The sequence below is a fragment of the Cebus imitator genome, unplaced genomic scaffold, assembly GCF_001604975.1.
Source record: "Cebus imitator isolate Cc_AM_T3 unplaced genomic scaffold, Cebus_imitator-1.0 Scaffold326, whole genome shotgun sequence".
NCBI lineage: Eukaryota > Metazoa > Chordata > Mammalia > Primates > Cebidae > Cebus > Cebus imitator.
The window spans coordinates 2,349,614-2,377,277 of record NW_016107641.1 but is presented as its reverse complement, the minus strand read 5'-3'; the positions used below and the strand labels follow the sequence as shown (position 1 = coordinate 2,377,277).

Genomic DNA, 27,664 nt, shown 5'->3' with positions numbered 1-27,664 from the left:
TGGTCTCAGCTCACTTTAACCTCTTCCTCCCAGGTTCAAGTGATTCTCCTGCGTCAGCCTCCTAAGTAGCTAGGATTACAGGCACGTGCCACCATGCCTGGCTAATTTTTGTATTTTTAATAGAGACAGAGTTTTACCATGTTAGCTAGCCTGGTCTCAAACTCCTGAACTCAAGTGATCCACCCATCTCAGCTTCCCAAAGTGCTGGGATTACAGCCATGAGCTGCCACACCCAGCCCTGAAGGAGTTTTAATGACCAGAAGTATTTGATTTTGCTTATTCTAGTTTTTGTTTTGTAAATTTTATGGTCACTGCTTTCTTTATCCTGTCTAAGAAATTTATACCTACCCCCAGTGTTAGAAAGCTATTCTCCTATGTTTTCTCCTGGAAGTCTTATAGCCTTGTGTATTATGTTTACGTCTGGTCCGTCTGAAAATAATTTTTATTTTTATTTTTAGTGTGCAGCCACAGTTAAGGTGGTTTTTCGATGAATGTCTACTTATTCTAGCAGTATTTGGTAGAAAAGCTATTTTTTTTTCTGATGGATTATTTTAGCATCGTTGTTGAAAATCAGTTGACCATACAAGTGTGGATGTACTTACGGAGCCTGCTTAATTCCATTGACCTCTTGGTCTTTCTGAAAGCCAAGACTAAGTAAGTGTTCAGTTTAGGTTGTTGAGTGCTCCAATTTTCTTGGTTTTTTTTCAATTTTTTTTTTTTGTGGTTGTTCATTCTGGATTATTTGCATTTCCATGTATTTTAATTTTTAAATCACCTTCTTAATTATTATATTTTAAAGTCTACTTGCATTATTTAAGATTGATGTGAATCTTTATATCAAAAATTAACATTGTAACAATAGTGAGTTTTCTATCTCAAGCATAGTATATCTCTCCATTTGCTTAAGTTTTCTTTTTCTCAGTAGTGTCATCTTCTTTTTTTTTTTTTTTTTTTTTTTTTTTTTTTTTTTTTTTTTTTTTTTTTTTTTTTTTTTTTTTTTGAGAAGAAGTCTTGCTCTGTCACCCAAGTTGGAGTGAAGTGGCGCGATCTCTGCTCACTGTAACCTCTGCCTCCTGGGTTCAAGCGATTCTCCAATCTCAGCCTCCTGAGTATCCGGGATTACAGGCAGGCATCACCACACCTGGCTAATTTTTGTATTTTTAGTAGAGGGAGTTTCACCATGTTAGCCATGCTGGTCTCGAACTCCTGACCTCAGGTGATCCACCACCTCGGTCTCCCAAAGTGCTAGCTAGGATTGCAGGCATGAGCGACTGTGCCTCGCCAGTAGTGTCTCCTTTGTTGTTGCATTTACTCCTAGATGTTTTATGGTTTTTGACATTATGGGTAGTGGATTTTTAAAAAAATGTTTCTTTTCCCATGGTTTGCTGCTAGTTTATAGAGATACCCTTGATCTTACTAAGTTTACTTATATGCTTTTCCTTTATTTTAATTTCCCTCCTTCCCTCCCTTCCTCCCTTCCTTCTTTTTTCCCTTCCCTCCTTTTCTTTCTTTACTTTGTTTCTCCCCTTCTTCCCAGGCTGGAGTGCAGTGACATGATCTCGGCTCACTGCAACCTCTGCCTTCTGGCTTCAAGCAGTTCTCCTGCCTCTGCCCCACTAGTGTCTGGGATTACAGGCGCACACCACTATGCCCAGCTAACTTTTGTATTTTTAGTAGAGATGGGGTTTTACCATGTTGGCCAGGCTGGTCTTGGATTTCTGACCTCATGTGATCCACCCGCTCAGCCTCCCAAAGTGCTGGGATTACAGGTGTGAGCCACCATGCCTGGTCTCTTTCATTATTTCAGTTATTCCTTAGGATTTGCTATGTAAACAATCATGACATCTACAAATAGGGACAGTTTGACTTTTTTTTTTTTTTTTTTTTTTTTTTTTTTTTCATTCTTTTTTCTTTTTTTTTTCTTTTCTTGCTTTACTGCAATGGCTGAGGAGACCTTAGATATAGTACTAAATAGAAGTGATCCTTGCCGTGTTATGTTAGGTGGAATGTTTTTGCCACTGAGTGTGAAGTTAATAGTGACAGATTATTTGTTTCNTTTTTTACATTCTTTATGCCTTTTTGTTTCTTTTCTTGCCTTACTGCACTGGCTGAGGAGACCTTCGCTATAGTACTAAATAGAAGTGATCCTTGCCGTGTTATGTTAGGTGGAATGTTTTTGCCACTGAGTGTGAAGTTAATAGTGACAGATTATTTGTTTCAGGTACTGAGCAGTACAGCGAATACACAGGCTATGCTGAGACATATCGTTGGGCCCGGAGCCATGAAGATGGGAGTGAAAGGTGAGTCTGTTTCTGTCTTCAGAATTGCATGGCTAAAAGCAAAGGAATGTGGGCTTGACCCTGATACACTCTTACTCCCTCTACCCTTATTTCAACAAGTGAACTTAAAAGAAAAGAAAGAAAGGAATCAGCATTACAGGTTCATTAGCAGTTAAAATACTATTACCATCTCTCTGTATCAAAGGGAAGAACAGAGAAGATAAAACCGAAAGTCTAAAGCAAAGACCAAGAGGGACAGAATTCTCTCCAGTTCTTTACCTCTGAGCTACAATCAGAAGCCCTGGAAGTTCAATTCCATGCTTAAATCTGATTAGAATAGGTTCAATTAGAGCTTAAAGCCTTTGACCAGCTTAAGTTATCTTTAATTTTTCTGTGAAATTAGGTAGACAGAGGAAACCTATGTTGGGAAGTTGACCTAATGCCACAAACCAGTTGATGGCAGAACCTTCAGTGGGCTTTGCTGCTCCTATCTCCTGTTTCTTCTTGCAACAGAGTCTTCCACTTTGACATTCTTGCTTCTAGTTTACCAGAAATAAAATTTTGCAGAAATGCTACCTAATAGCTTGTGGAGTTTTTTGTTTTCTTTTGTTTTGTTTGTTATTTGATGAGAAAGCCATTGTGCCAGAAAGAATCAGCTTTTGCCCACGTGCCACAAATTTATTCTTTGTAATGTCTCAAGTCCATCCTCTGCTTTCCTTCTCTTTATTTTGTTTAAAATATGTGGTTGCAACAAATATCTATATAGATGTTTATTTGTGATAATTATTTACAAACCAGCATGAAAATTTCTGTTGGTTTTCAGTGTGAACACCGACAATAGAAATGGCATAGCAATATATGCAAGTTTATAAAGAGATTAAATATTTGGGATTTTACATGTTTTCAAAATTATCATCTCAACCAGTCCTTTCTATTTCCACAGGCAACATGTTATTCTCTGCTTTGATGTCTCTGTTATTTTAAAAATAGTTTCTCACAGTCCTCAGTTGAGCACAGTAGGTAGAATGCTGACTGAATTATTTCACATTTTTGTAACACTTCTTAGGATTATTTCTTGGACAATATATAGTGATGTTACAACCCCGGTGACTTAGAGCAGATCTCTCAAAGCAAAGGAGGAATGAGCTTTTGTCAGGATGCAAATGCCATGTCTTTAGAGGAAAACAAAGAACTAAATTCCTTTTGTTTGCCCCCAGATCCTTTAACTTCTGAGACTTACTATAAATGGTGTACCTGTTTACATGATGTCATTGTGTTGTCTCTGGGTAATTTTTCATTTTACTTTTTAATGGCTGATACTGCATACTGTATATGCCTCAATCTAGAAATAAAGGGTGTTTCCTTCCCTGCTGTTTTGCTGAGACCTGCAGACACTGGTTTGTTTGTTTTTAATATTTTAACACAGCTAAAGTCTTGGCAACCTGACCCCTGAGAGGATTTTATTTGTGCGATATAAAATCGGTCCTGTTCCTTATCTTTCTCCCCTTTTCGTTCTGTCCCAGGGACGACTGGCAGCGGCGCTGCACTGAGATCGTTGCCATTGATGCTCTTCACTTCAGACGCTACCTCGATCAGTTTGTGCCTGAGAAAATGAGACGCGAGCTTAACAAGGCCAGTAACCTTATTTCTTAGTTCATCTGGCAGCTGTCATCTATTTACTGCCATTTTATTAATGCCGAAATTAATGCTTTCTGGTAATTCTTGCAGTGTCAGTATGTCTGCCCACAGCTCTCCTGATTTAATGACTCTGTCAGCTTGTACAAGATGTACTTTCCATTTTGTAATTGTTTGATTAGCAGCTAAGGTTGCCAGATAGGCTGTTGCTTGGTTTTAAACCCCACACATGCATTTATCTCATCAAGTACCTTAGCTGCTATGGAACATTATCATTGTAAAACCATGTAGAAATGAATGAGCTCTGAAAATTTTTTCTCAGACCTGCCCAATGACATTTCCTCTGCAAAGTATGCTATCAGAGTTAAAACAGAAAAACTGAAAAAGCCAAGTCAAATGTTATTCTATTTTAGGTAAGATTTATAATGGGATCCATTATTTTCTGCAATACTTAGCGCCGCCTGCTATGTTCATTTTTTTTTTTTTTTTTTTTTTGGTATTACAGAAATATAAAAATAAGCCATATCTGTTGTTCAGATCTTTAGTTTTGGCAGCCATAATAAATAAACTCTATTACACAATAGAGTGGTGATTATATTTTCTAGATTTTGGGCCTTCCCAAAACAGCAGAGATTTTCTTTAGTTCCTCAAATTATTCACTCGGCAAAGATTTTCTTATTCATATAGCCAAGAAGACTGACCCAATTCTGAAAATCATTGTTTCACTCCCATGAGTAGGATTTGGTTATGAGATTATTAGGATAATGAGGCTTGTAATTTTACATGGCTACACGTGGTGTGCCAGTTCCTACACAGACTTCTGAGAATAACAGCAGTGATCTAGACAGACTTTTACTACACTTACAACTTAGTTAGATATTTTGAACATAATTAGGTATCTTATATACTGATCCATTTGGAAGAATCTTATTGTTGAATATGTTCTCGTATGTGTAATTTGTTAAATTATTTTAATGTTTAGAGTTCTCAAATTTTATAAAATGTTTGAAGAATAATGCACTGGACTTTAAAGTTGAACTTACATAACAGACATCATTTATTTAAAAATAAAAATAAAATATAGTTCCTCAGAAAAACTATCCAGAATGACTGGCCTTTGGTGTATCAATAATTCTAAAAGTTCTCTCCTACCTGATTCTGAAAGTCAGAGATTTGCCTGTACTGAAGAGTATCTTTTTTTTTTTTTTTTGAAACAGGGTCTTTGTTGCCCAGGCAGGAGTGCAGTGGCATGCGCAGTCACAGCTCACTGCAGACTTTCAACCTCTCTGGGCTCAGGTGATACTTCCATCTCAGCCTCCTGAGTAGCTGGGAGTACAGGCACTCACCACCACACCCGGCCAATTTTTCTTTTTTGGAGAGACCAGGTTTCACTATATTGCCCAGGCCAATCTCAAACTTCTGGACTCAAGCGATCTGCCCTGCCTCGGCCTCCCACAGTGCTGGGATTATAGGCACGAGCCACCATGCCCTGCCTGAAGAGTAACTTTTACTAAGAACTGGATACATTTTAAATGTAAGCCTACTTTCACTGTTAAAAACTCTTGCCTTAAAGCAGTTGTCCCCAGTGCCATGATCTTTTTATGATAGAGTATATCGAGCAGAGTAAGATTTATCTCTAAATTTTCAACAGGCATTACTTACCTAAACATGTGTATGTGAATTTGTCACATGGTCAAGGGGACATTTATATAAGCAGTGGGTAGTTTGAAGAGAAATATATGAAAAGGAAAGTAGAACCAAAATGTGTTTAGCCACGGTTATACATGAATACAAACTGAAAGGTTCCCTTTTTTATGAATAAAGTCTACTCCTACATATTCTTTCCTATGAGAACTAGATTACTCACTTTTAGAAGTTATCTTCAATTATGGTCTTTTTAAGAAGGTGACTTTGGGCATAAATAAGTCTTTTTTAAATTGCGCATATCCAGTTGATTCTCTCTGCACTTATTTGTATATCACCAACCCTCAGTTTGCCCATCCTCAAAGACACCAGAAATTTTAAAGATATATGTGAATAGGTTAGGTTAGTTGTAAGTATTGGCAACATGGAAGACCATTTATTTTTAGAATATGGAGTCCTTATGAGGTGCATTTTATACAAAGAATGAGTCTTTAAGAAATCTGGCAACAGGAGTTTTATTTCATTGGGAGTTGACGAGGGTTGGTCACACTGCCTTATGGAAGTCTCAAAAATATTTTGTTAAATGACTTAATTGATGATTAAATAACTTCTTAGACAATGTTAATATAGGTTTTTGAGATAAACATTTTAGAAGTTACATAAGTACATTATCTTAAATCACTCCATATGTCACAAATTGTTAGATATTTCCTAAATATTCTTCAAGTGCTGAATAAGCCTAGTAAGTCCAGTGTCAAATCAAATTTGGGACAGATGAAGCCATATGAAGCAGATGGGTTAATTTTTAATGTATAGTGATGCAGTTCTGAATTTATTTTCAACCTACCATTACTCATGTCAATATGGAATAAAGTCTAATTTATAACTCATAAAAGATTATTTTCAGTTAAATGCAGGTGGCATTTTTTTTCAAATTATACAGATAACAATAGTAAAAGTAATTCTTGCCATTAAATGATTGCTTACTGTGAATGAGGCATTCTACTTAGTGCTTTAAATACAGTGTCTGATTTATTTTTCTTGTCTCTAATTTAGAGACAGTGAACTGAGTCTTAGGAAGTTGAGTAATTGGTCCCAGGCCACGTCACATAGCTGGGCAGTGACCAAACCAGCGCTCAAATCCAGGCTCCCCTGACTTCAGATCTTTTTTTTTAAGACGGAGTCTCACTCTGTCACCAGGCTGGTGTACAGCGGTGCAATCTCAGCTCACTGCAACTTCCCTCTCCCAGGTTCAAGTGATTCTCCTGCCTCAGCCTCCCAAGTAACGGGGACTACAGGCACACACCACTACGCCCAGCTAATTTTTGTATTTTTAGTAGAGACAGGGTTTCACCAGGTTGGCCAGGATTGCCTTGATCTCTGGACCTTGTGATCTTCCTGCCTCTGCCTCCCAAAGTGCTAGGATTACAGGCATGAGCCATCACACCTGGCCCAATATCTCATGTTTTGTAAACTTTGTTTTAGAGCAGAAGTCTATGTTAAATCACTTTAGATATAACTTGCACAATTCTCTGGATCTACATTGTGACCTGCAAGTAGAGTTGGTTTTTGAAGGAGAAAAACCAGTCTCCTTGTTTCTAACTGAAACTGTGAAGCAATGTTTAATCCTGTGAGAGATCAGCCAGGAGACATTCTAAAGGAGAATTATCTTAGGGTTAGAAAGATTTATGACTTCAGCTTGTAAAAGTGGCAGATAGCTCTGCAAGGGAAGAAAGAAATCACCTGTGAAAAGTTGTACTTGCCATGTTAGGTAGGATTAAGTAATGAATATGTTTTGTGAAACTTTCTGGATCTGAATTGAACAAAGTGAAGAGATGGAAATCATCCCTATTTGCCGTTTTTAAAAAATTGATCTGTTTATTGATGTTTTTGTTATTATCCACCACCATATTTGGAATAGGACTGTTATTAAATCAAAGCATGATAACAAACCAGTCAATATTTGCTGCTGGTATTTCTAGAAGTTCAGCATTTGAGCACTTACAATCTTTTCATAAAATATGTGTCATTTTACTTTTCAAGAATATTCAAAATGTATCATTTGTAGTGAGTTTTCCCTTAAGTTTCTGAATATATAGAATCATAATAACCATTAAAAATGCAACCCAATCTTGGATTTTACATATGAGGAAACTAAGATCTGCATAATTTTTTCATTTTATGGTGCATTTTAAAATAGCAAAAACAATGTGTGAATGTTATAATTATTTTAAAGATAAAGTGTAATCCTAGCTACTTGGGAGGCTGAGGCAGGAGAATTGCTTGAACCTGGGAGGTGGAGGTTGCAATGAGCTGAAATCGCACCACTGCACTCCAGCTTGGGCAGCAGAGCAAGGCTTGTCTCAAAAAAAAAAAAAAATCATAAGAAATCACAGAATACTAAAAACCTCAGGAAATCAGTATTAATATCCACTGTGTATTAAGTTAAACAAGCGTAGTAGATTAACTTCATATAACTGAGCAACTCTTAAGGAACAATAATTATTAAATTATTATTTTAGCAAATAGAATAATGTATTTACATGATAATGAAAGACATTTAAGTAAAATCATGCATCACTTAAAGATGGAGATGCATTCTGAGAAGCAGTCACTGTGCACATGTCACAGAGTGTATAGCCTACTACCCACCTAGGCTAGATGGTGTGGCCTATTGCTCCTAGACTGCAAACCAGTATCGTATGTTACTGTGCTGAATACCATAGGCAGTTGTGATGCAGTGGTAGGCATTTGTGTCTTAAACATAGGACAGGTACTATAAAAATATGATATTATAATCTTATGGGACCATCATTGTGTTTGTGCTTTGTTGTTGACTGCAACATCAGTATGCAGTGCACAACTGTCTATCTGCTTGGGCCTGCTAAAATGGATATTGAAGCCAAAGATCTTACTTAAGTGTGTGGTTGCATATTTGTGCCACACTATTATTCTGGATACCATCTCTTTCCTGGGCCTCACTTTGGGCCTGTAGACTTTTACACCAGTTTTGTTTTGGTCTCTTTTCCATTTTCTTTACTTCTTTTCTGCATTTCTATCATAACCATTTCCTGGTTGGTCTCTAGTTTTTAACTCTAGGTACTAATATTTTCGTCTTGCTTCTCAACACATCCCTTTGCAACCTTCAGAACTCCTGAATTACCTTTATGTTTTCTGTCTTCTTCCCTTCTCATCAAAACTCATTCCAAGATACTGTCGTTCATTGGTATCTTCTATTTACTATCCTGAAGTCTCAGTGCTTCCTCTTCCTTTTCCGCCTTCTAAGTTGTTTATTAGTAAAAATAAATTGCTCTGTCATTGCAGAATATCAGGTCTGGGTATGGCCAGAGTCCAAACTGGCTTTCTTTAACTCTTGCAGCTCTGATCAGTCTTTTCAAGTACTCTTGCTCTGGGTGGGGAAAAACAAACACATTTGCCAATATAGAGCTCTTGAGAACTCCTAGTTCCTTTCTGTGTGTAGTGAGAGCTTGGCAACTCTTTCGATGTCTCTATCCTTATCTGATCTTTGTTTCTTTACCATAGGAGTTCAATTCCTACTCATACAAGGAAAGGTCCCCTGATTCAAGGCTCTGCCCTGGTCTCCAGCACTTCACACATCCTTCTTAGAGAATGGAGAAGCCTGGGCTGACTTTCCAAAGAGGGCTCAGGGCAGCATACTACTGCTGTCTTACTTCTGACCTTACAAATGCTTGGTTCTTAACAGAATAAAATAATTTTGTATTTAATCATTGTAACCAGTTATTCTAAATTCTGTGTAATTTTATCATTTAATTTCTATCTAATGAACATTTTTTCATGGCCGGGGTGGGGGATAGAATCTCACTGTCACACAGGCTGGAGTGCAGAGGCATGATCATGGCTCACTGCAGCTTAGACCTCTTAGGCTCAAGCAGTCCTCCCTCCTCAGCCTCCCAAGTAGCTGAGACCACAGACATGCGCCACTACACCTGGCTCATTTTTTTTTTGTTTTGTAAAGACAAGATTCTAGCCATATTGCCCAGGCCAGTCTCAAACTCCAGAGCTCAAGTGATTCTCCCACTTCAGCCTCCCAAAGTGCTGCGTTCACAGCCATGAGCTTTTAAAGATTTGATCTAAACACTGAATGAGGTTTAATTTCAGTTTCATTGTTTGTTTTTAATGGCCATTTTTCAAGATTGATAATTTTCCATGAAAATTGGATAATATTATATAGTAGATTTTGTGTCTAATAATTTAAATGTTTCAAATTCTCAATTGTTAGGCCTTAGTTTCACTAAGCTATTTTTGCATATTAAAGTATAGTTAACCCAGTTATTTAGAGACAGCAGTAAGAAAGAAACTAAGATCATTCTGATAGTATAAAACAGAGACGTGAACTAGGAGTCTGAGGAAGGCTCCTTCTCTCTAGGCCTGTTAGAAAAATCTGACAGGAAACAAAGCTGCAAAGTTACATTTATTCTTCCAGAGGGTTTGTTCTCTCCTGTGTTCGTTTAATGACACAGACTATCTTTCAAGAGCCTATTCAAAAAAATGGAGCTCTCAGGTTTTTTTGACCTAAAAGAGATTTTCAGAAGCTCCATGCATCTGACTATGCAGGTAATTTGTGACTGCTTGTGTAAGCTCCATACCACAGTGTTGAATAATGATCTGATACCAACTTATAATTAATATCTGTCAAGATTTACAGTCTAGGAGGGTATGGAAGGAATAGCCTTGTTAATCCATCCAGGCACTGTGTAAAATAAATTTTTATACCTTTATGGAAACTTCAGAGAACAATTTACTGTATTTCTATGTGTGGGTTTCATAGAAGCATCTTTCTTTATCCTTGGTTTTTCTCTGGGAACATTTGTCAAGATCATTCTTTTAACTGTATTTGCTACTATGTGTAAGCTATATTTTAGGCTTTGTTTGGAACTTGAGAATGCAGGAGAGTTTTGCTTTGCTGTTGTATTAAACCTGTTACAGTCTGATCACTTCAGAAAACTAAGAATGTAGAAGGAAGCCAGGAAGACCAAGTAGCTGACACAAAGAAGTAGAAATTAGGAACTCTGGGATCTTACACAATGGCCTTCTCATATAGAAAATGAGCTGTTTATTTAATTAATACTTAGCCAGCATCCTCAGAATATATTGTATTTTTCTCAGATTTTTTTTTTTTTTTTGCCTGATTAAAAAACTAGTGATTAAAGCCTTAAAGAAAAAGAAAACTGTTCTAACAAGTGCCTTTCCTGGTGGGTTTTCCTAGTAGTTTGTCATTGGTATTATAGTTTTTAAGTTTATATATTAGGCCTTAGTTTCACTAAGCAGTTTTTGCACATTAAAGTATAGCTCTGCTATTTCCATTTCTGTTTGTTTGAATTGGAAAAAGAAATTGGGACTTGTATTGGTTTGAGGGATTTTATTTGCTTAGGATCCAAATACATAAATAATAGAATTTATCGTTTCTTAGTCTCTTCCTTTGCATGATTATTGATCTAAACACTGAATGAGGTTTAATTTCAGTTTCATGGTTTGTTTTTATGAAGTAAACCTTTGGTGACCAAAGATTTCATTGAAGTCTCATGCTGTAGGCATGACTGATTAAATCATTGGCCACATGATTGAGCTCTTTGTTTTTCCCTCTACTTTGGCCCTTAAGGAAAAAAAAAAAATGAGAAATTGAACATAGCTTGATAATGGATACTAATCCTAGTGCATCAGTCAGAAACACTGTTAGTGTCTAGGTACTCACAGGCTTTGATATTTCTTTTATCCTGCAGGCTTACTGTGGATTTCTTCGTCCTGGAGTTTCTTCAGAGAATCTTTCTGCAGTGGCCACAGGAAACTGGGGCTGTGGTGCCTTTGGAGGTGATGCCAGGTTAAAAGGTGAGTAAGTTGTAGAGAAGGATAAAAGCACTCTGACCATGGAAAAAAATTAGTCCTTCAAGCCAGATTTCTAATGTTCTATCATAAGAGACCATAAAAACCTAAGAGAGAAGGAAAAGGAGTATTTAACACTATTTTCTTTTTTCCTATTATGTTTAAAGGAGTTCTTTTCATTTACCATTTCTCTGCAGAGGTTACTTATCACTTTGATCTCCCAGATACAGTATTTAGTTGAATATTGAAAGGTTGGCAGGGAGAGAAGAGCACGTAAAGACTGAAGTTGCAAACCTGAGCTTGCACTCAAGCACTTTCCTTCACTGGAGTTATTTTTATGGAGAGTTATTTCATTGACTCATTTATCCACCAAACTTAATAGCACCTTTGCTACTTTGTAGGCACAGTGGTAGGCTCTGAGAATACAAAGATGGAGAAGATGTGATGCCTCCTTTGGAATTCATAGTACAGCGTGTGAGAGAGAGGCATAGACCAATGCAATACACAGGAATGAGTGCTATAGTGGAGGCCCATGGAACTCGGGGAGCACAGCCTGGGAGAGCTACATGCATGGCGCAGATTGGAGGCATCTGGATGCTCAAGAAGCTGAAACATTTCTTATTGTTTGTGGTAGAAAGTTCACAATCTTGATCAACAAAGCTATTGGCCATTTAGTACATTGACATTTTCTTTTCAAAGTATCAGTTACAAAAAATAATACTATATCATTACTTAGGATGGTTACTTTTCCATTTCATTCCACCTGGTGTGACACCAGCTGGGTGTACTGCATTGCAAATCTGACATCGACTACCTGGAGTAATTGCAGATCTTGCCTATTAAGGACAAAGTCCACAAGACTGCCCCCACTTCAGACTCCATTCACAAGTTTCAGGGGGATCCTCAGGCCACCCACATTTCTTTCCAGCTGGTTACCAATCCAAGAGGTTCCCATGTCCCCACCTCAGGTTCAATAATTAACCAGAATGCAGAAAAAAAGTCCTGTCCTTATCATTGCAGTTTTATTATATACTAGACATATAAAGCGAAGCCTGGAAGTTTCACAGAGCTTCCACGACCCTTCCTCTTAGTGTCAGGGCACCCCACTCTTCCGGAACGTCCCTGGAGTGTGCACCAGCCAGGAGGCTGCACTGACCTTTGGTGACCAAAGATTTCATTGAAGTCTCATTCTGTAGGCATGATTGATTAAATCATTGGCCACATGATTGAGCTCGATCTCCTGCCCTCCCCTGACTCCCAAGAGTGCAATCTGAATCGCCTCATTACCAGAACAAAGGTTTTGAAGCTTCTACCAGGAACCCAAGATTGCCAGAAAAATTCTTTGTTATACCACAGTTAACAAAGTAACACTCAAACAATAAAGCAGACATAAAACAGCCAGCTGGCCTTCATAGCCAAACTAGATTTAGATAAAATTCATCTCTTTGGGAATAGTTGCATCTGTCATAATGTAACTGCTTTTCCCCTCGTTAGTTAAATGCTTCTTAACATTTTTATTAAAATGACACCTTTGTTATTGTTTTTTATAATCCAGAAAAATACTATGACATATATAAAAATCACCAGAATTCACTGTCAGCGTTTGGTGGCCATCCTTCAGGTCATCTCTGTTTAGCAATCTGTGTAACTGTTGATGAGGTGACACCCTCTGTTCTATTCTCCAGCCTCTTCCTTTTAGAAAGTCTGCAGTCCCATGGATGGTTTTCACCACTAACAAATGTAGATCTACTGAGTACTCACCATTTGTTAGTGGCTACACAGTGTTCTGTTGTATGCACATATGTACCATAATTTATTCCACAGATTCTCCATTCACAGGTTGTTTTCATTATGTTATAAGCAGTACTACAGTGTGTAGTACAATTATATATATTATGTATAATTATCTACTTAAGCTAAATTCCTAGAAGTGAGATTAATGAATCAAAGGTTATGTATACTTTATTTTGATCCTTGCAAATGGCACTCTGAAGGGCGATATCAATTCACATTATCTTTCTCACATGAGCAGCATCACCAAGACAGGACTTTGTCACTCTTTTTAATTTCTCTGAGGTTCAACAGTTTTCATGTTTATTGGGCATTTGTTTCATGAATTGCTTTTTCATGCCTTCTGCCCATTCATCTCTTTGAGAGTAGTTTGATTTTTTTCACTGGCTGGTTTAATAACTCTTTGTGTATTAAAAAAGTATTGTTTAACTGTTTTAGGGGGGTTGGTTTTTTGTTTTGTTTTGTTTGTGAGACAGTTTGCCCAGGCTGGAGTGCAGTGGCGCGATCTTGGCTCATTGCAACTTCCGCCTTCTGGGTTCAAGCGATTCTTCTGCTCCAGCCACCCGAATAGCTGGGATTACAGGCACCTGCCATTATGCCCAGCTAAGTTTTTGTATTTTTAGTAGAGACTGGGTTTCACCATGTTGGCCAGGCTGGTCTCGAATTCCTGACCTTGTGATTCGCCTGCCTTGGCCTCCCAAAGTGCAGGATTACAGGCATGAGCCACTGTGCCTGACCTTGTTTAACTATTATGTGTTACAAACATTTTTCTGTTTCTTCATTTATTTCAACCGATTAGGCTGAAGTTACTGAGGTACTTTTTATGTGTTCACATTCTTGTGATGTGCTTAGAAAGACCTTTCCTGTCCCTTTATGCTAAAGACTTTTACCTACATTTTCTTCAAATTCAAAAACAAAAACTGTATGGTGCTGTTTTCAGTGTTTGAGGAAACCTGTTTTTCACTGGGCTTATTGATCTTATGACAGAAACTTTTTCCCTGTCTTTCTCTTAAGTAAAATGAATGACTAGATTCAAATCATCAATCCAGAAGCTAGGTCTGCTATAAGCCATGGTCATTTGTGATAGACAGTTTGGAAAGCTTTATAAATGTGTTCACTTCTTTTCATTTTTTTCTTTTTTTCTGGCTAAAAAGCCTTTCAGACTGCAGCTGTGCTTGCTCTGGTGACTATCAAGTGTAGTAGTCAAAGATTTCCATTATATAGTTTATTTTCTCAACCACTGAGATTTAAATTTTGGAGTAACTGTGACATTTCCCTCCCCTTCGTTAGCCTAAATATTCGTTAAAAATTTAGAAGTAGTCATAATGTCCTTCAAGGGGGAATTGGTTACTAAAACTATGATGTTAAAAAGAAAGAAATTATGGTACATTTATGCAATAAAATATGCTTCCTTTAAAAACCATTTTAGAAATGTATCTGCTGACAGGGAGAGATGGTTTTGGAATATTGACAAATGGGAGAAATACACAATGTACGTCATATAAACTATTTTAAAATTAAATTATGAATATAAAATATCACACAAATTTGAGGTTCTCTATGTTTATCTGTTTATGTGCCAAGATTAACTATGGTTGGTCTTTGGTGGGTGATATTCTTTTTGTTTTGTTGGAGTTTTTTCATTTTTTATTTTTAGTAGAAATGGGGTTTCACTATGTCACCCAGGCTGGTCTTAAGCTCAAGGGATCTTCCCACCTTGACCTCCCAAAGTGCTGTGATTACAGTTGTGAGCCACCACACCTGGTCAGTGATGTTTTATACTTTATTTTTGATCTGTATTTTTTTTATTGTGAGCATATATTTTTGTAACAAAAAGTCTTTGCAAAAGTGTTCATAGTGGGTAACATGGGCAGGTATAAATCCTTAAACTTTTATTTCTTTAATTATTAATAGAAATAAGGCTAAGCTGGGCATGATGGTACATGCCTATAGTCCCAGCTACTGGGAAGGCCAAGGTGGGAGGATCGCTGGAGCTCTGAAGTTCAAGGTCAGTCTGGGCAACATAGCAAGACCACATCTTTTACAAAAAAGGAAAATTACAAAAGAAAGAAGGCAAAATATTTTTAACATGCTTGTTACTTAATTGTACATGAGTTTTGTGTTTTACCACAATTTAGTTGTTTGTTTGTTTAAGATACAAGGTCTCATTCTGTTACCCAGACTAGAGTGCAATGGTGTGATCATAGGTCACTAGAGCCTCAACCTCCTGCTTCAGCCTCCCAAGTAGCTGGGACTGCAGGCATGCACTACCATGCCCAACCTCACAATTAGTTTTGAACTGCTTTGATTATATATTATTTTGACAACTATTAAGAGACCATTTTGCATATATTAGTTCATTCAGTAGACAGTTTACTAACAACCTTTTTCCTCAGGCAGGCAGTGGCCCTAGGAGCCAGAGGCTAGGAGAGAAGGGACTAGGGGGAGATGGAGGGGCTTTGGACCTGGCTCCAGCAGCAGCTTGTGGCCTCCTGCATGGCTTTGCCACCAAAGGGGCTCCCTATGGCCTCCTGCCTGATCCCCATCTTTCTGAGCACCTTGTGGAAGCTCATGCAAAAGCTTTTGAGTCAGTGTAAGCTCTACTTATTTCTGGTGCTCCTAACTGTTCCAAAGTGACCCCCTAGTTCATACTTGGCTTTTAACATTTCGTTGACGTTTTAGCTGATTTATTCTTACCCATTTTTGTGGTGACCATCTCCTTCTCCTGTGTACTTTCAAAGATAAAACAGTTCATATATTTTATCTTCTGAGAGGGGCTTGTTAACCTTCGATTGCCTCAAAAACAGCTCTCGTATAAACTCAGAAAAAGTCATAATTCTGTAGATTACAACATTAGGCCTTTTTTTCTCATGGTTGGAGTAGAAGCACCTTTTTTTTTTTTTTTTTTTAATTTTTTATTATTTAATATGCATCAATGTACATAAAACATAAGCTTTCTATATCTCGTCTCAACAGAGATTTTTGGGTGGGGGGCTTCTGCCTCAAGTGTACCACCAGACCCTAGGTACCCATGAGAGTTTTAGGAGATAACTTAAAATTTTCTCAATAGATAAACATTTTGCTTTTATCTCATGTCTAATTTTATTGCATTGTAATCAAAGAATGTAGATAATATTATTTCTACTTTTTGGAGTTTCTTGAACTTCTCTTCATGACTTAACAGTTAATTATTGCAGACATGTTGGCACTTGAAAAGGTGTCTCTGAAGCGTATAAGACTTACTCTTTGGCTGTAAGATTCTTTACCTTTTAAGTCAGACTCTCTATCCTTCTGATCTTACTTGCTTATTTTGTGAAGGAATTGAGTGGTACTTTAGCATTCCTTCTTCTATTGTGTTTTTGTAAATTTCTCCTAGCATTTCCTTTGGTGTTTACTTACAAGTTTGTCCAACTTGCTTTATTTTGTTGTTTTTGTTCTGTTTTGTTTTGTTAGGCTCTTAGCAGCCTGAAGCTGTGGTTTTTAGTTTCTCTCTCTAGTGATAAGCAGAAAAGAAGGATGAGGAAGGGGCTTTACTGGCCCAACCAGCAATAGAAACTAAGACCCCATGACTGTATTCTCTCCCTTGGATACCTCCATATATGTTACCTGACCTGTAAACAAGTATGCCATTGCCAGTTTACTATAATGAAAAGGTGCCTTGTACTTTTTTGCATTTTCCTTTCTATCCCCATTATCTACCGTCAGTACCTGAAAGTGACTTTCAAATAAATATGCTCAATGAATTTCTAGTTAACAAATTTTTTCAGCAGCTTCTTTGTGCCTTTAATTAATCTTGGGCTTTGCACATTTTTCTGTAACTGTCTGTCTGTACCTGGCTAATTACTTCTGTCCCTTGTAAGATTCTGCTCCAGTGGTAACTACTCCAGAAAGACCCTCATTCCCTTCCACCAAAAAAGCTCTATATTAGAATTCTTTTGGTTGAAAGAGACACTAATGTAGCTTATCCCTTCCACCTAAAAGGGGACTGTTGCTTGACTTGGCTAAGAAAGGCAGGGTAGAATTGACCTCAGGGGTGGGTCAATTCTAGAATCAGGCTCTCTTTCTGTTGGTGTCGGTTTCTTTCCTGCCTGCTTCTTTCAATATAATGGCCTCATTCTCGTCTGTCTCCATCAGATTTTCTCTGCTTGGCAGGAACCAGGACCAAATAGTTCCAGACTTGCAACCATGCAGTTCAGTGACCCAAGAAAAAAGGAGGATTCCTTAGTTTAAAAATGCCATGAATTTTTTGACCAACTGGGATTACTTCTCATCCCTTGGACCAAATCATCATAACCAGGGAATCAATAAGCACAAGACATGTCCCCTAATGAGATTTAAAGGATTTCCAATTGTAGCCAATATAAAAGCACACAAAGGCTTTAATCCTGGTTTGAATCCTGGCACTACCACTTGCTATCTGTATGACTCTAGGCTAATTTACCTCTCGATGCCTCATACAATGACATATGTATGTTAAGTAAAATATTTCTGAAATATAGAAACTTTTTATAAATTTCTTTCAGACCTTATGTGCATTCATATTAAACTTAAATAATGTCTCTACTAGTTATTTTGCAGTTTTGGAATCAAGATAGTTAAACTCCAGGCAGACTGTTTCTCCAGAAAAAGAATCTGGACGGTGCTGATACGTCATTTTCTACCATGCTGTGGTTGGCCTAGACCGGCCCATTGACTGAGTTTTATAGGAAGTATGGTTATGGTGGTGGGGAAGGGGGGACTTCCAACCAAAAATGGAAGGTAGGAGAATAGAGCATTGGATCAGATCACCTCACTTTGTCTACCACAGGCTCCTCCTCACTTTGGTTTCTTCTGCCAAAATAGATCACACTCTCTTGGTGTCTTCCAGCCTTGCTCAGGAAGATTCCTTTCTTAACATTTCTGTATTATCCTCTTTTATGGCCCCAGTGCTAAGAATGGGGTCTTTTATGATAATGAGCATTCAAAGGTGTCTGGAGCAAGTGCATATTTCTTACAGGTTGAATATCCCAAATCTGAAAATCCAAAATTCAGAATGCTCAAAAAATTACCAAAAGTTTTTGAGCACATGATGCTCAAAGGTAATGCTCTTTGGAGCATTTCAGTTTCAGATTTTCAGATTTGAGATACTCAACTGGTTTTGAAAATATAACCAAAAAAACAAATCCAAAACCAATCTGGTCCCATGCATTTCAGATGAGGGATACTCAATCTCTGTCAGCACTTCAGAGATACTGCTGAGTTAGTAGACTTGGAAAATGGCTTTAGGAATTTGTTTTAACTATCTGGGAGCTGGGATCAACCGGGTTTAACAATCACTGCATTTTCTCCTACAGTTTGCACAGTTACCCTTTCATTTGTTGCCCCATTTTTAAGAATGGGAAACCAAGGTTTATAGACAGCTAATAAACCTGTCCCAAGTGAGCAGCTAACAAGTATCAAAACCAACATTCAAAGTTGGCCCCATCTTCCTCAAAAACCAATATATATGTTCATTACTATTGTCGTTATTATTATTTGAGAACATATTGAGTGCATGCTGTGTTCTAGGAATTGTACTAAATATATTCTTCACCTGTGTTAACACACAACAACCTATTTAGGTAGGTTTTCTTTTTTGTCTGTATAGGGGTAACAGCTGGGGCATCGAGAGGTAAATTAGCCTAGAGCCATACAGATAGCAAATGGTAGTGCCAGTATTCAAACCAGGATTGAAGCCTTTGTGTGCTTTTGTATTGGCTGCAAGCTCTGGATCTGGATCTAGATTTGGGAGTTGCTGTTCTAGCGATGCGGCTGCATTCTCGAAGACAGAGTATATTTAAAGCAGGTTAGAGGACCAAAGATTGAGCAATTAGTAACATCCATAGTGGGAGAGGGGGCGTGTCAAGATTTAAAACAGTAGCCAGAGGAGAAGACCAGTGGGAGAATAAGAGTTAGCTTCAAAGAGTACTGTGTGGTAAAAACAAGAAGTGAAATACTTTTGGGACTGGTGAGCAATGCTGAATTCTCAGGGTACCCAAAGTGTGAGAGCTCACAAAGTGAGCTCAGTAGAAATATGTGCACAATACTTTCAAATCTGTACTATTTTGGCCTCCTTGACAGCATGCATTTAAGTCATTTGAATAAATGATGTACAGACGTTGTTCTGGCTGGCATGTAGTAAGGTCTGCTTGGAGTTGAGCTGGGTGGATTGCTGCAGCAGCCTGGAAGCAGTGGATGAGGGCATGTGTCCTTGAGTGGTGTCTCCGTCAACTCCACCACTTTCTGGCTGTGTGACCTGAGACAAATTACTTAACCTTTTGGCGCCTAAATTTCTTTATTTTCAATATGGAAATAATAATTAACCTTGTCGAGTTTTTGTAAGGAATCATGAGGTGGTGTTTGTAAAGCTCCTAGAACAGGGTTCCACATGCTGTAAGAGCCCAGTGTTAGCAGTTGTTAGCAATAGTACATACTGGTGGCCTCATACCACACCTGTGGTGTGAGTATCCATCATCTAACCCGTTTTTTGCTTGGTCCATTTGTTGCAATAGGACACTATGAATTGCTTTTTTATGTTATTCATATTTATTTGTATTTTTTCATAGCTTAACATTGATGCCAAAAGGAAAATTAAAACCCAGCTCCCTGCAGGTTAATTTAAGTGATTATTTTGGCACGTAGTTGTGCTTGAAGTTAGAATTTGATGTTTTTATATCATACTTGGAATCAGTCCACATACTCTAATAGATTTGTGATTTATTCTCATCTAACTTTTGATGCAAGAGAGTTCACTTAAATCATGAAGCATAATTGTGTAGATTTGCAAAGATCTTGGGGATTGTAGACAAGGATGCCTAAAATAAACTTTTGTTAGCGATTACTGATGTATCTGGGATCAAGATTATCTTTCTGGAAATTTCATATATGTATTTATAATCTAGCATCTAATGGAGAGGAAACAATTACAACAGTGATTATGGATTTCTAAACTCTGAAAGAATCTTTAGGGAGCATCTGATTTAACTCCATTGTGTAGTTGAGAAAAATGAGGGTGACTGGCTAAAGTCACAAAGCTAGATAGCTGGCACAAGACTGAGGATAGAACTTGGATCTCCTGCCTCCCAGTCCTAACTAGTTTAACACGTGCTTATGGTACAGTATATACTCAAATAGAAATGAGTGTGAAATCAAGAATGTAATGTACATGTTTTTTTCTCTCAAAATAAATTCTACAAAGAAATAAATTTTAAATGTTTTTATTAATATTTCATTCTCACAAATGGCAAATGACTAGTGATCTAGTAGGAAATAGGATGAAAAAGACTCTTCTTTGAGTCTCTGTTTTTTTAATAGTAAATACTTAAAGCTAAATTTTCATTTTCACTAAAGGGTAAGAAATGGTACTTCTTGGTCGAGAAAGATGATGATTCATTAGTTCTCATTTTTATGTGTAGTTTAGGTTAATTAGGAACCTTTTGAAATCGGGTGTATTGAAGCTTTAATGTAGGCATAAGTTGGTTGAGCAGTTTTAATTAAAACTTACCTCTATTTTGGAGTTAATTACTTTCAATACTCTGAGATTAATGAGGCATAGTCCTGGCACCTCCCATGTTGTGGATACTCAATAAATATTAGTTTGGAAATTAGGACATACTTTGATGGTATTTTAGAATCTTATGTATATTATAATGTCATAGATTCATTCCCAAATCTAGGAAATACTCAACTATATCAGATTTTACTTGTTCAATTTAAATATTTTTCTTCCTATTTAATTTTAAAACTTTGTATTTTAAAATAACTTAAAATTTATAAAAATAAAAATACACACCTTTTTATATGCAGATATATGTATACACATGCACACAATTTTTTTTCTGAATCATTTGAGCTTGAGTTACATATACTATGCCCTCTTTCCTAAATACTTCAATGTGTGTTTCCTAAGAATAAAATATTATCTTATATAAACACATTATACTTATTAAATCCATAAATGTACACTGATATTTTATTTACTGTTTCATCTGTATCCCCATTTTGACCTAATAAAGCCCTTTCTAGCCTTTTTCCCCTCTAGCACAGGGTCCAGGGTCAGCTACTGCATGTAGTTGTCATGTTTGTTAGCCTCCTTTTCAATCGAGAATAGTTCCACTGCCTTTCTTTGTCTCTTATGACATTGATGTGTTTGAAGAATACGTTCTTTGTCTGCTGTTTCCTTGTGATGAGGTTAAGGTTATGCATTCTCCATCAGAATGCTGTGTCAGTGACGCTGTCTAGAGGCACTTCATGGCTATCTGACACTACTGGTGATCTTAATTTTGATCACCCTGTTAGGGTGTTACCCAGTTTCCCCAATGCAGAGTTAAGGTTTTTTTCTCTCTCTTGTAACTAATAAGCAATCTCTAGGAAGACAAAGGCAAAATTTTCCCTAGATTTCAATCTGTTAATGACTCTTGCCTGACCTTTACCACAATGGTTGCAAAGAATGGATGTTCCTGTTCTAACACCCCCTCCACCCTTACCAGTTAGTCTTTGGCTTTCTTCTGTGGGCAAGAGCTGGCCCTTCTGGGTGGTTTTTTTTTTTTTTTTTTTTTTTTTTTTTTTTTTTTTTTTTTTTTTTGTGTGTGTGTGTGTGTGTGTGTGTGTGTTTTGGTTTTTATCCATTTGAGCACTTCTTTATTTCTGGTATAACAAAATATTTTGAGACCATCTTTTACCTTGTCCAAACTATAGCATTTAACATTTGTATGAGGAACCTAGTTCTATTTGGAGGGAGTGATTAGTAGAGACCAAGATCTGGATGCTGAGTGTGCTCTTTGCTACTGTGGTATCTCCCTTTTGGCCCTTTTAGCAGAGAGAGCTAGAAAATGTGTATGTGTACACACACACACACACACATACACATTTTTGACATCATGAGTGTATACACCAATGCCTTCCATTTCAGTCCATCCGCACACAGTTCTTTTTTGTCTTCCTCCATTCCATTTTTGTGTGTCCTTTCTTCCATAGTGAGACACCATTTCCCAGCAGCATCAACACATTTATTCATTTGCTCATTCCTCTAATATAGTTAAAAATAGTTTCAGAGTTGCTTCACCTGTACTACTATAATAAGCAAACCTCGTAAAAAGAGTTGGGAATTTTGCAGTTCTCTCCTTCTGGCGTGAGACAATATATTATGGTCTTATAGACTTATATAAGTCATATATTGTCTTCGTAAATTACTTGGGTTCTTTCTTCCTTTTCTTCTTCCTTTATTCTTCAGTGTAGTTATGTTATTCATTTGAACTAAAATTAGGCTCATTTGTTTTAGTTTATCTTCAATTGTAGGCTTCTCCCCATTTGTTTTAGTTTACCTTCAATTGTAGGCTTCTCCCCATTCCCATTCTTAGTATTTTAATTTGTAAATATGTAGAATATTAACATGCTTTCAAAAATAAAAACTATAAAAATATACCCTCTTTGGCCAGGCACATTGGCACACGCCTGTAATCCCCACACTTTGGGAGACTGAGGCGGACAGATCACTTGAGGTCAGGAGTTCGAGACTAGCGTGGCCAACATGGTAAAACTGTGTCTTTACTAAAAATACAAAAGTTAGCCGGGTATGTTGTCAGGTGCCTGTAATCCCAGCTACTCAGGATGCTGAGGCGGAGAATTGCTTGAACCCAGGAGGTGGAGGTTTCAGTGAGCCATGATAACAACACTACACTCCAGCCTGGGTGACAGAGCAAGACTCCATCTCAAAAAACAAACAAACAAACAAAAAAACCCTCTTTAATATTTTGATTTGATCCCCATCTTCCCTTTTATGGAGTAAGAGATCTAAAACTAGCAAAAGGGCATTTATTGTAACTATATTTAATTTTGTGGTTATTTAAAATAAATTCCATCTATTGAGATTGTAAAGGAACTAAATTTTTGGAAACACACTTCAGGGCCAGTGATTTGTAACTTTGATTCCTGGAGATAGTAGATCTTGATTATTTTTTTATTCTTATAACACACCAGAAAGTGTCTAGTGTTTTCGGGAACTCCAGCTTCCATGCTGCAGTGACCAGTGGAGGTGGGAGTGCAGGAGGGATTCAGATATGCTCCCCAGCCCATTTTCAGAACACCTGCTATGGGATTAAAGAGAACATTAGAACCTTTCAAATGTGCCTGTGGCTGTGTGATAAGACATAGTAGTACTTACATAAAGTAAGCAAACACAAGAATTTTAGTTCCAGATTAACAGAAGCGAATATAAATATCACCTTCGTCCCACAGTTTGCAGCTTCCTTTATTTGTGGTTCAGCAAAGGTGCCTGTGTTGGAATTCTGTAGTTTTGTGATATTCTTGGCAGCATATCTGAAAAGCCACGCACTTACATGATTTATGCCTGTCTTGTGTTCACCATTTCTAATAATGTGTATGTTCAGTTTATAAATCTTTAATCTAGGATGAAGCTGTGGCACACCAGCTATAACTTAGCTGGTTGAAAGAGCTAAAGGTATCTAGATGGGAAGTGTCATGATACAGCTGTGTCTTTTCTCTTTGCCTCAGCCTTAATACAGATACTGGCAGCTGCTGCAGCTGAACGAGATGTGGTTTATTTCACCTTTGGGGACTCAGAATTGATGAGAGACATTTACAGCATGCACACTTTCCTTACTGAAAGGAACCTCACTGTTGGTAAGTAGGAGATAATCTTGACACTTGGTATCTGGATGGATTGTACAGCATTCAGTGGGAACACTTGCTAAATCTGGATGAATCACAGTGGGTATAAGGAAACAAAAGCATGGCTCTGAGCAGGAAGGACAAAGCTCTCAGAGGGGCAGCATTTGCAGTCTTTTTGTTCTGGCAAAGTTTCATCCACAGTCTTGACTGAGTACATCAGCTTACTAAAGTAAGGTCAAGAAGTTGGAGTTAGTGTTCATTTTTACTTTTGTGTATATAAAAACCTAAAGGGGAGAGATGAAGGAGGGTAAGTTCAGACCTAAGAAGCCCCACTGTCCTATTTCTCAGACCTGCCAGAGTTCATCCAGTGTGTTTGCTACCTTGAAAGCTAAGTATATAACAAGGGTTGCCGTGAACTCTAGGAGGATGTATAGACAATGTACCATGTATAGCCTGTTGTTATCATGAGCTAAGAATTTCTTTCTTGAAAGAGTTTAAACAATTTTTAAAATTTATGTTGGGAAAGCCTTACAGGCATATGAAATTTATGCTGTATTTTTAAAAGTCAAATCTGAGCATATGCTATTTAGATTAAGATAAAACTGGAGTGTTCTTTCTAAGGTTTTTTAAATTGCATACTTAATATGCCTGTGATCTGACCTTTTACTGTACAGGAGAAGTGTATAAGCTGTTGCTACGATATTACAATGAAGAATGCAGAAACTGTTCCACCCCTGGACCAGACATCAAGCTTTATCCATTCATATACCATGCCACGGAGTCCTGTGCAGATACAACTGACCAGTCAGGGCAAAGGACAGGGACCTGAGGAGCCGAGCGAATAGCATCTCCTCCCACCTCCCACCAGAGATGTCCTGTTTGAGCTGTCAGGTGTAATATATTAATTGATTTAAGTTAATATAAGTGTGTATATAATCCACATTTGTAGTCAAGGTCGCAATCTCTTCCACATGTATGCAATTGTCAGTTGGTACATCTAGGCCCCCTCCATCCTGACTCATGTGGACTTAGATATGTTTTGTTTCTGTTTTCTTCTAGTTCAGTCTTCATTCTTTGATTTGTATTTCTTTTGTCCATCAGATCTCTTGTGAAATCCCATGAAAGGTTGTGCTCATTCTGTCAGGTCTCCTTTTTCCTGCCCATATATTATACCAATTGCTTCTGCAGCCTGCAGATGCCAGTGATGGCCAGGAACCAAGCTGAAATCCAGGAATCTCTTTAACTGATTTTGCTTAAAATCTCCCTATGAGCCTTCCACTCAACTCTTACTATGCTTGCATTAAGTTTTTAAAATCTGAAAATTAAGAATTAGGGTTTTTTTCATATATGCTGCATAATGCAAACCTCCTAGGTTAAAATAGTTTTTTTATTTAAGATAAATAATTTCCAGAAATTGCCCTTTTGAGACATCACCTTCATAACGGTTTGTCTGTCTTTCTTCCTCTGATCAGTTTTTATCGATACCATTTTTGGAAACTGAGATGAAAGGAAATGTGGAACAAAAGAGGGTTTTCCCGACGTGGTATAAAGAAAACAGATTCAAAAGGATTGAAGAGTTTTGTTTTTTTTTTTTAATTTCTTGGTACTTTTTTTCTTTTTAAATTAGAGCTAATGTTTGTTTTGCGGTGCTTGAGGCATATTTATATAACCAAAGTTTGGGAACTGGGAGCTTCATGCTGATTTGTACATATTGAAGTTTCTCTGGTATTCAAAGGTTATATAGTGAATGGATTTTCAGTAATAAATCATTTTGTCAGAAACTCCTATATCATCTATATTTTGTATATGTATATATAAACATGCTCTTGAAGTGTGTCTATATGTGAGCACATAAAATCTAAATAAAATTGGACTGGTGGGAAATGATTAGGTTTAGGCATTATCTGGGTTCTGTTTAACGTCCTTTGTCACAATTTTTTCCATTTTTAAATCTGGCAACAAACATAAACACTAATGTCTTTCAGAGGTTAAAGTGAAAACCAAAGCCAATCAATCCTGTGTTAACCAAGAGTAGGGTTTCATCACAGAAGCACTTACTACTCAGATTTCCAAAACAATCCTAAACCACCCTGTTGGTTTGGCTGATGGCCATAGCTGTTTTTGTTTATGTAGAGATTAAGAGGATAGTGAATTTTGGCACCTGAAAGAAGCCATTTGTCACTGAAGTTTTTTACCACAATAACAAAGATTTTTAATCATCTCTCAAATTTGGAAGAATATGTCTTTAGTTCTGTTGATAATAAAATCTCCTCTTTCCTTTTCAGCTCATGCTATGCTTTGGTTGCAGGTTTCTTGATTGTTTCATGTCCTTACTTTTTCTAGCCCCGCACTCTTGCCCTCCTGCACAGCCCAAGACTAAGTGACCAGTTCTTTAAAATGTTTCAGGAACAGTGTAGGTTGGTTCTTGTGGTAGAGAAATCATTAATCCAAGTAAGAAGTCACCCAGCCGGGTACTCCAGAACACAGAAGCTAAGACTCAGTGCCTGCTGTTGCACAGGCTTAGTGGCGTGGCAGTCTTAACTGCCTCTTGCTGTGGGGAGATTTCCAAGAATAAAACCTGACTTCTGTTTTTATTTGTCCCATTATATTATGGTATTGGGACAGCTTAATCACATGGAACATAAAGAAAACTAATGTTCATTTTTTGAGGAAGGAGGAAAGTGAGGAAGGCACAATTACTTTGTCCCTAACAGCCCTCTGCAAAACAAATCAGAGCAACCATCTACTTAACATTTGTATCTATTCTGAGATATTTAACAGCACTTTTTAATTCTCTTTCATCTAGGGCTTCTTGTTTTAGTTTCTGTTGTTTATTCCTTCTTTCTTTAATATACCAAGACATGAAAGAATATTTTTTGTTTAAAATACTTAGGTTTTTAATAACACCCATTTCATTTTCATTTTCCATCTAGCTCACTCCAGTGTATAATCACAGTTTAAGGCAGCAATGTGCAGTCATGGAAAGGGCATGAGATTTTAAATCAGCCAAGCAGGGCTCACATGCCAGCCACATACCTAGCTAGTATGTCAACCTTGCCCACATCAACCACACGCCTAGCTAGAAACTTGTCTAAATCAAGCGAATTTCTGAGTCAGCTAGAAAATGGGCTAATAGCACCTACTGGGAAATGAAATAATATAAAACACTGAACATAAGCTCCAACACAGATAATGCTCAGTAAATGTCAGCTCTTCTAGTTGACCAGGAAACATTTATGAAGTACCTGCTGTATGTTAGCTACTATACTGGTTGCTATGCATATTTTAGCCCTTGTCTTTCCCACCCCTCCCCAACCCCAGTGAGCTAACAGATGCCCAGAGGTTAAGGAATGTGCAGTAGTCCCCCATTATCCATACTTTCAGTTACTTGTGGTCAGCCATGGTCTGAAAATATTAAATGGAAAATTCCAAAAATAAATAATTCCTAAATTCTAAATTGCACATCATTCTGAGTAGTGTGATGAAATCTCACACCATCCACCCAGGATGTGAGTCATCCCTTTGTCCAGCATAGCCACACTGTATGCACCATCCTCCCATTCATCATTTAGTAGCCCTCTTGGTTATCAGATTGACTGGATATTACAGTGCTTATGTTCAAGTGGCCTTTATTTTACTTACTCATGGCCCCTACGTGCAAGAGTAGTGATGCTGGCAATTCAGATATGTCAAAGAGAAGCCATAAAGTACTTTAAGTGAAGAGGTTAAAGTGCTTGACTTAATAGGTAAAGAAAAAAAAATTATATGCTGAGGTTGCTAAGATGTATAGTAAGAATGAATCTTTT

The 27,664-nt window shown here is 37.4% G+C and overlaps 1 protein-coding gene across 5 annotated transcripts in view; it reads left to right on the top strand.

Annotated features, from left to right (window-relative positions):
* Positions 1-25,750, top strand: part of PARG (poly(ADP-ribose) glycohydrolase) — a 114,067-nt gene extending 88,317 nt beyond the window's left edge. For 4 of the 5 annotated variants that reach the window (XM_017504700.2, XM_017504701.2, XM_037730022.1 and 1 more), the window contains 5 exons: positions 2,222-2,300; positions 3,803-3,911; positions 11,321-11,426; positions 23,742-23,870; positions 24,533-25,750. In XM_017504700.2, coding sequence (XP_017360189.1) covers positions 2,222-2,300; positions 3,803-3,911; positions 11,321-11,426; positions 23,742-23,870; positions 24,533-24,687 — 578 coding nt within the window. In that variant the 3' untranslated portion in view covers positions 24,688-25,750. The remainder of the gene's footprint in view (positions 1-2,221; positions 2,301-3,802; positions 3,912-11,320; positions 11,427-23,741; positions 23,871-24,532) is intronic. The other variant, XM_017504702.2, reaches the window with a different exon arrangement.
* The last annotated feature ends 1,914 nt before the right edge of the window (positions 25,751-27,664 follow it).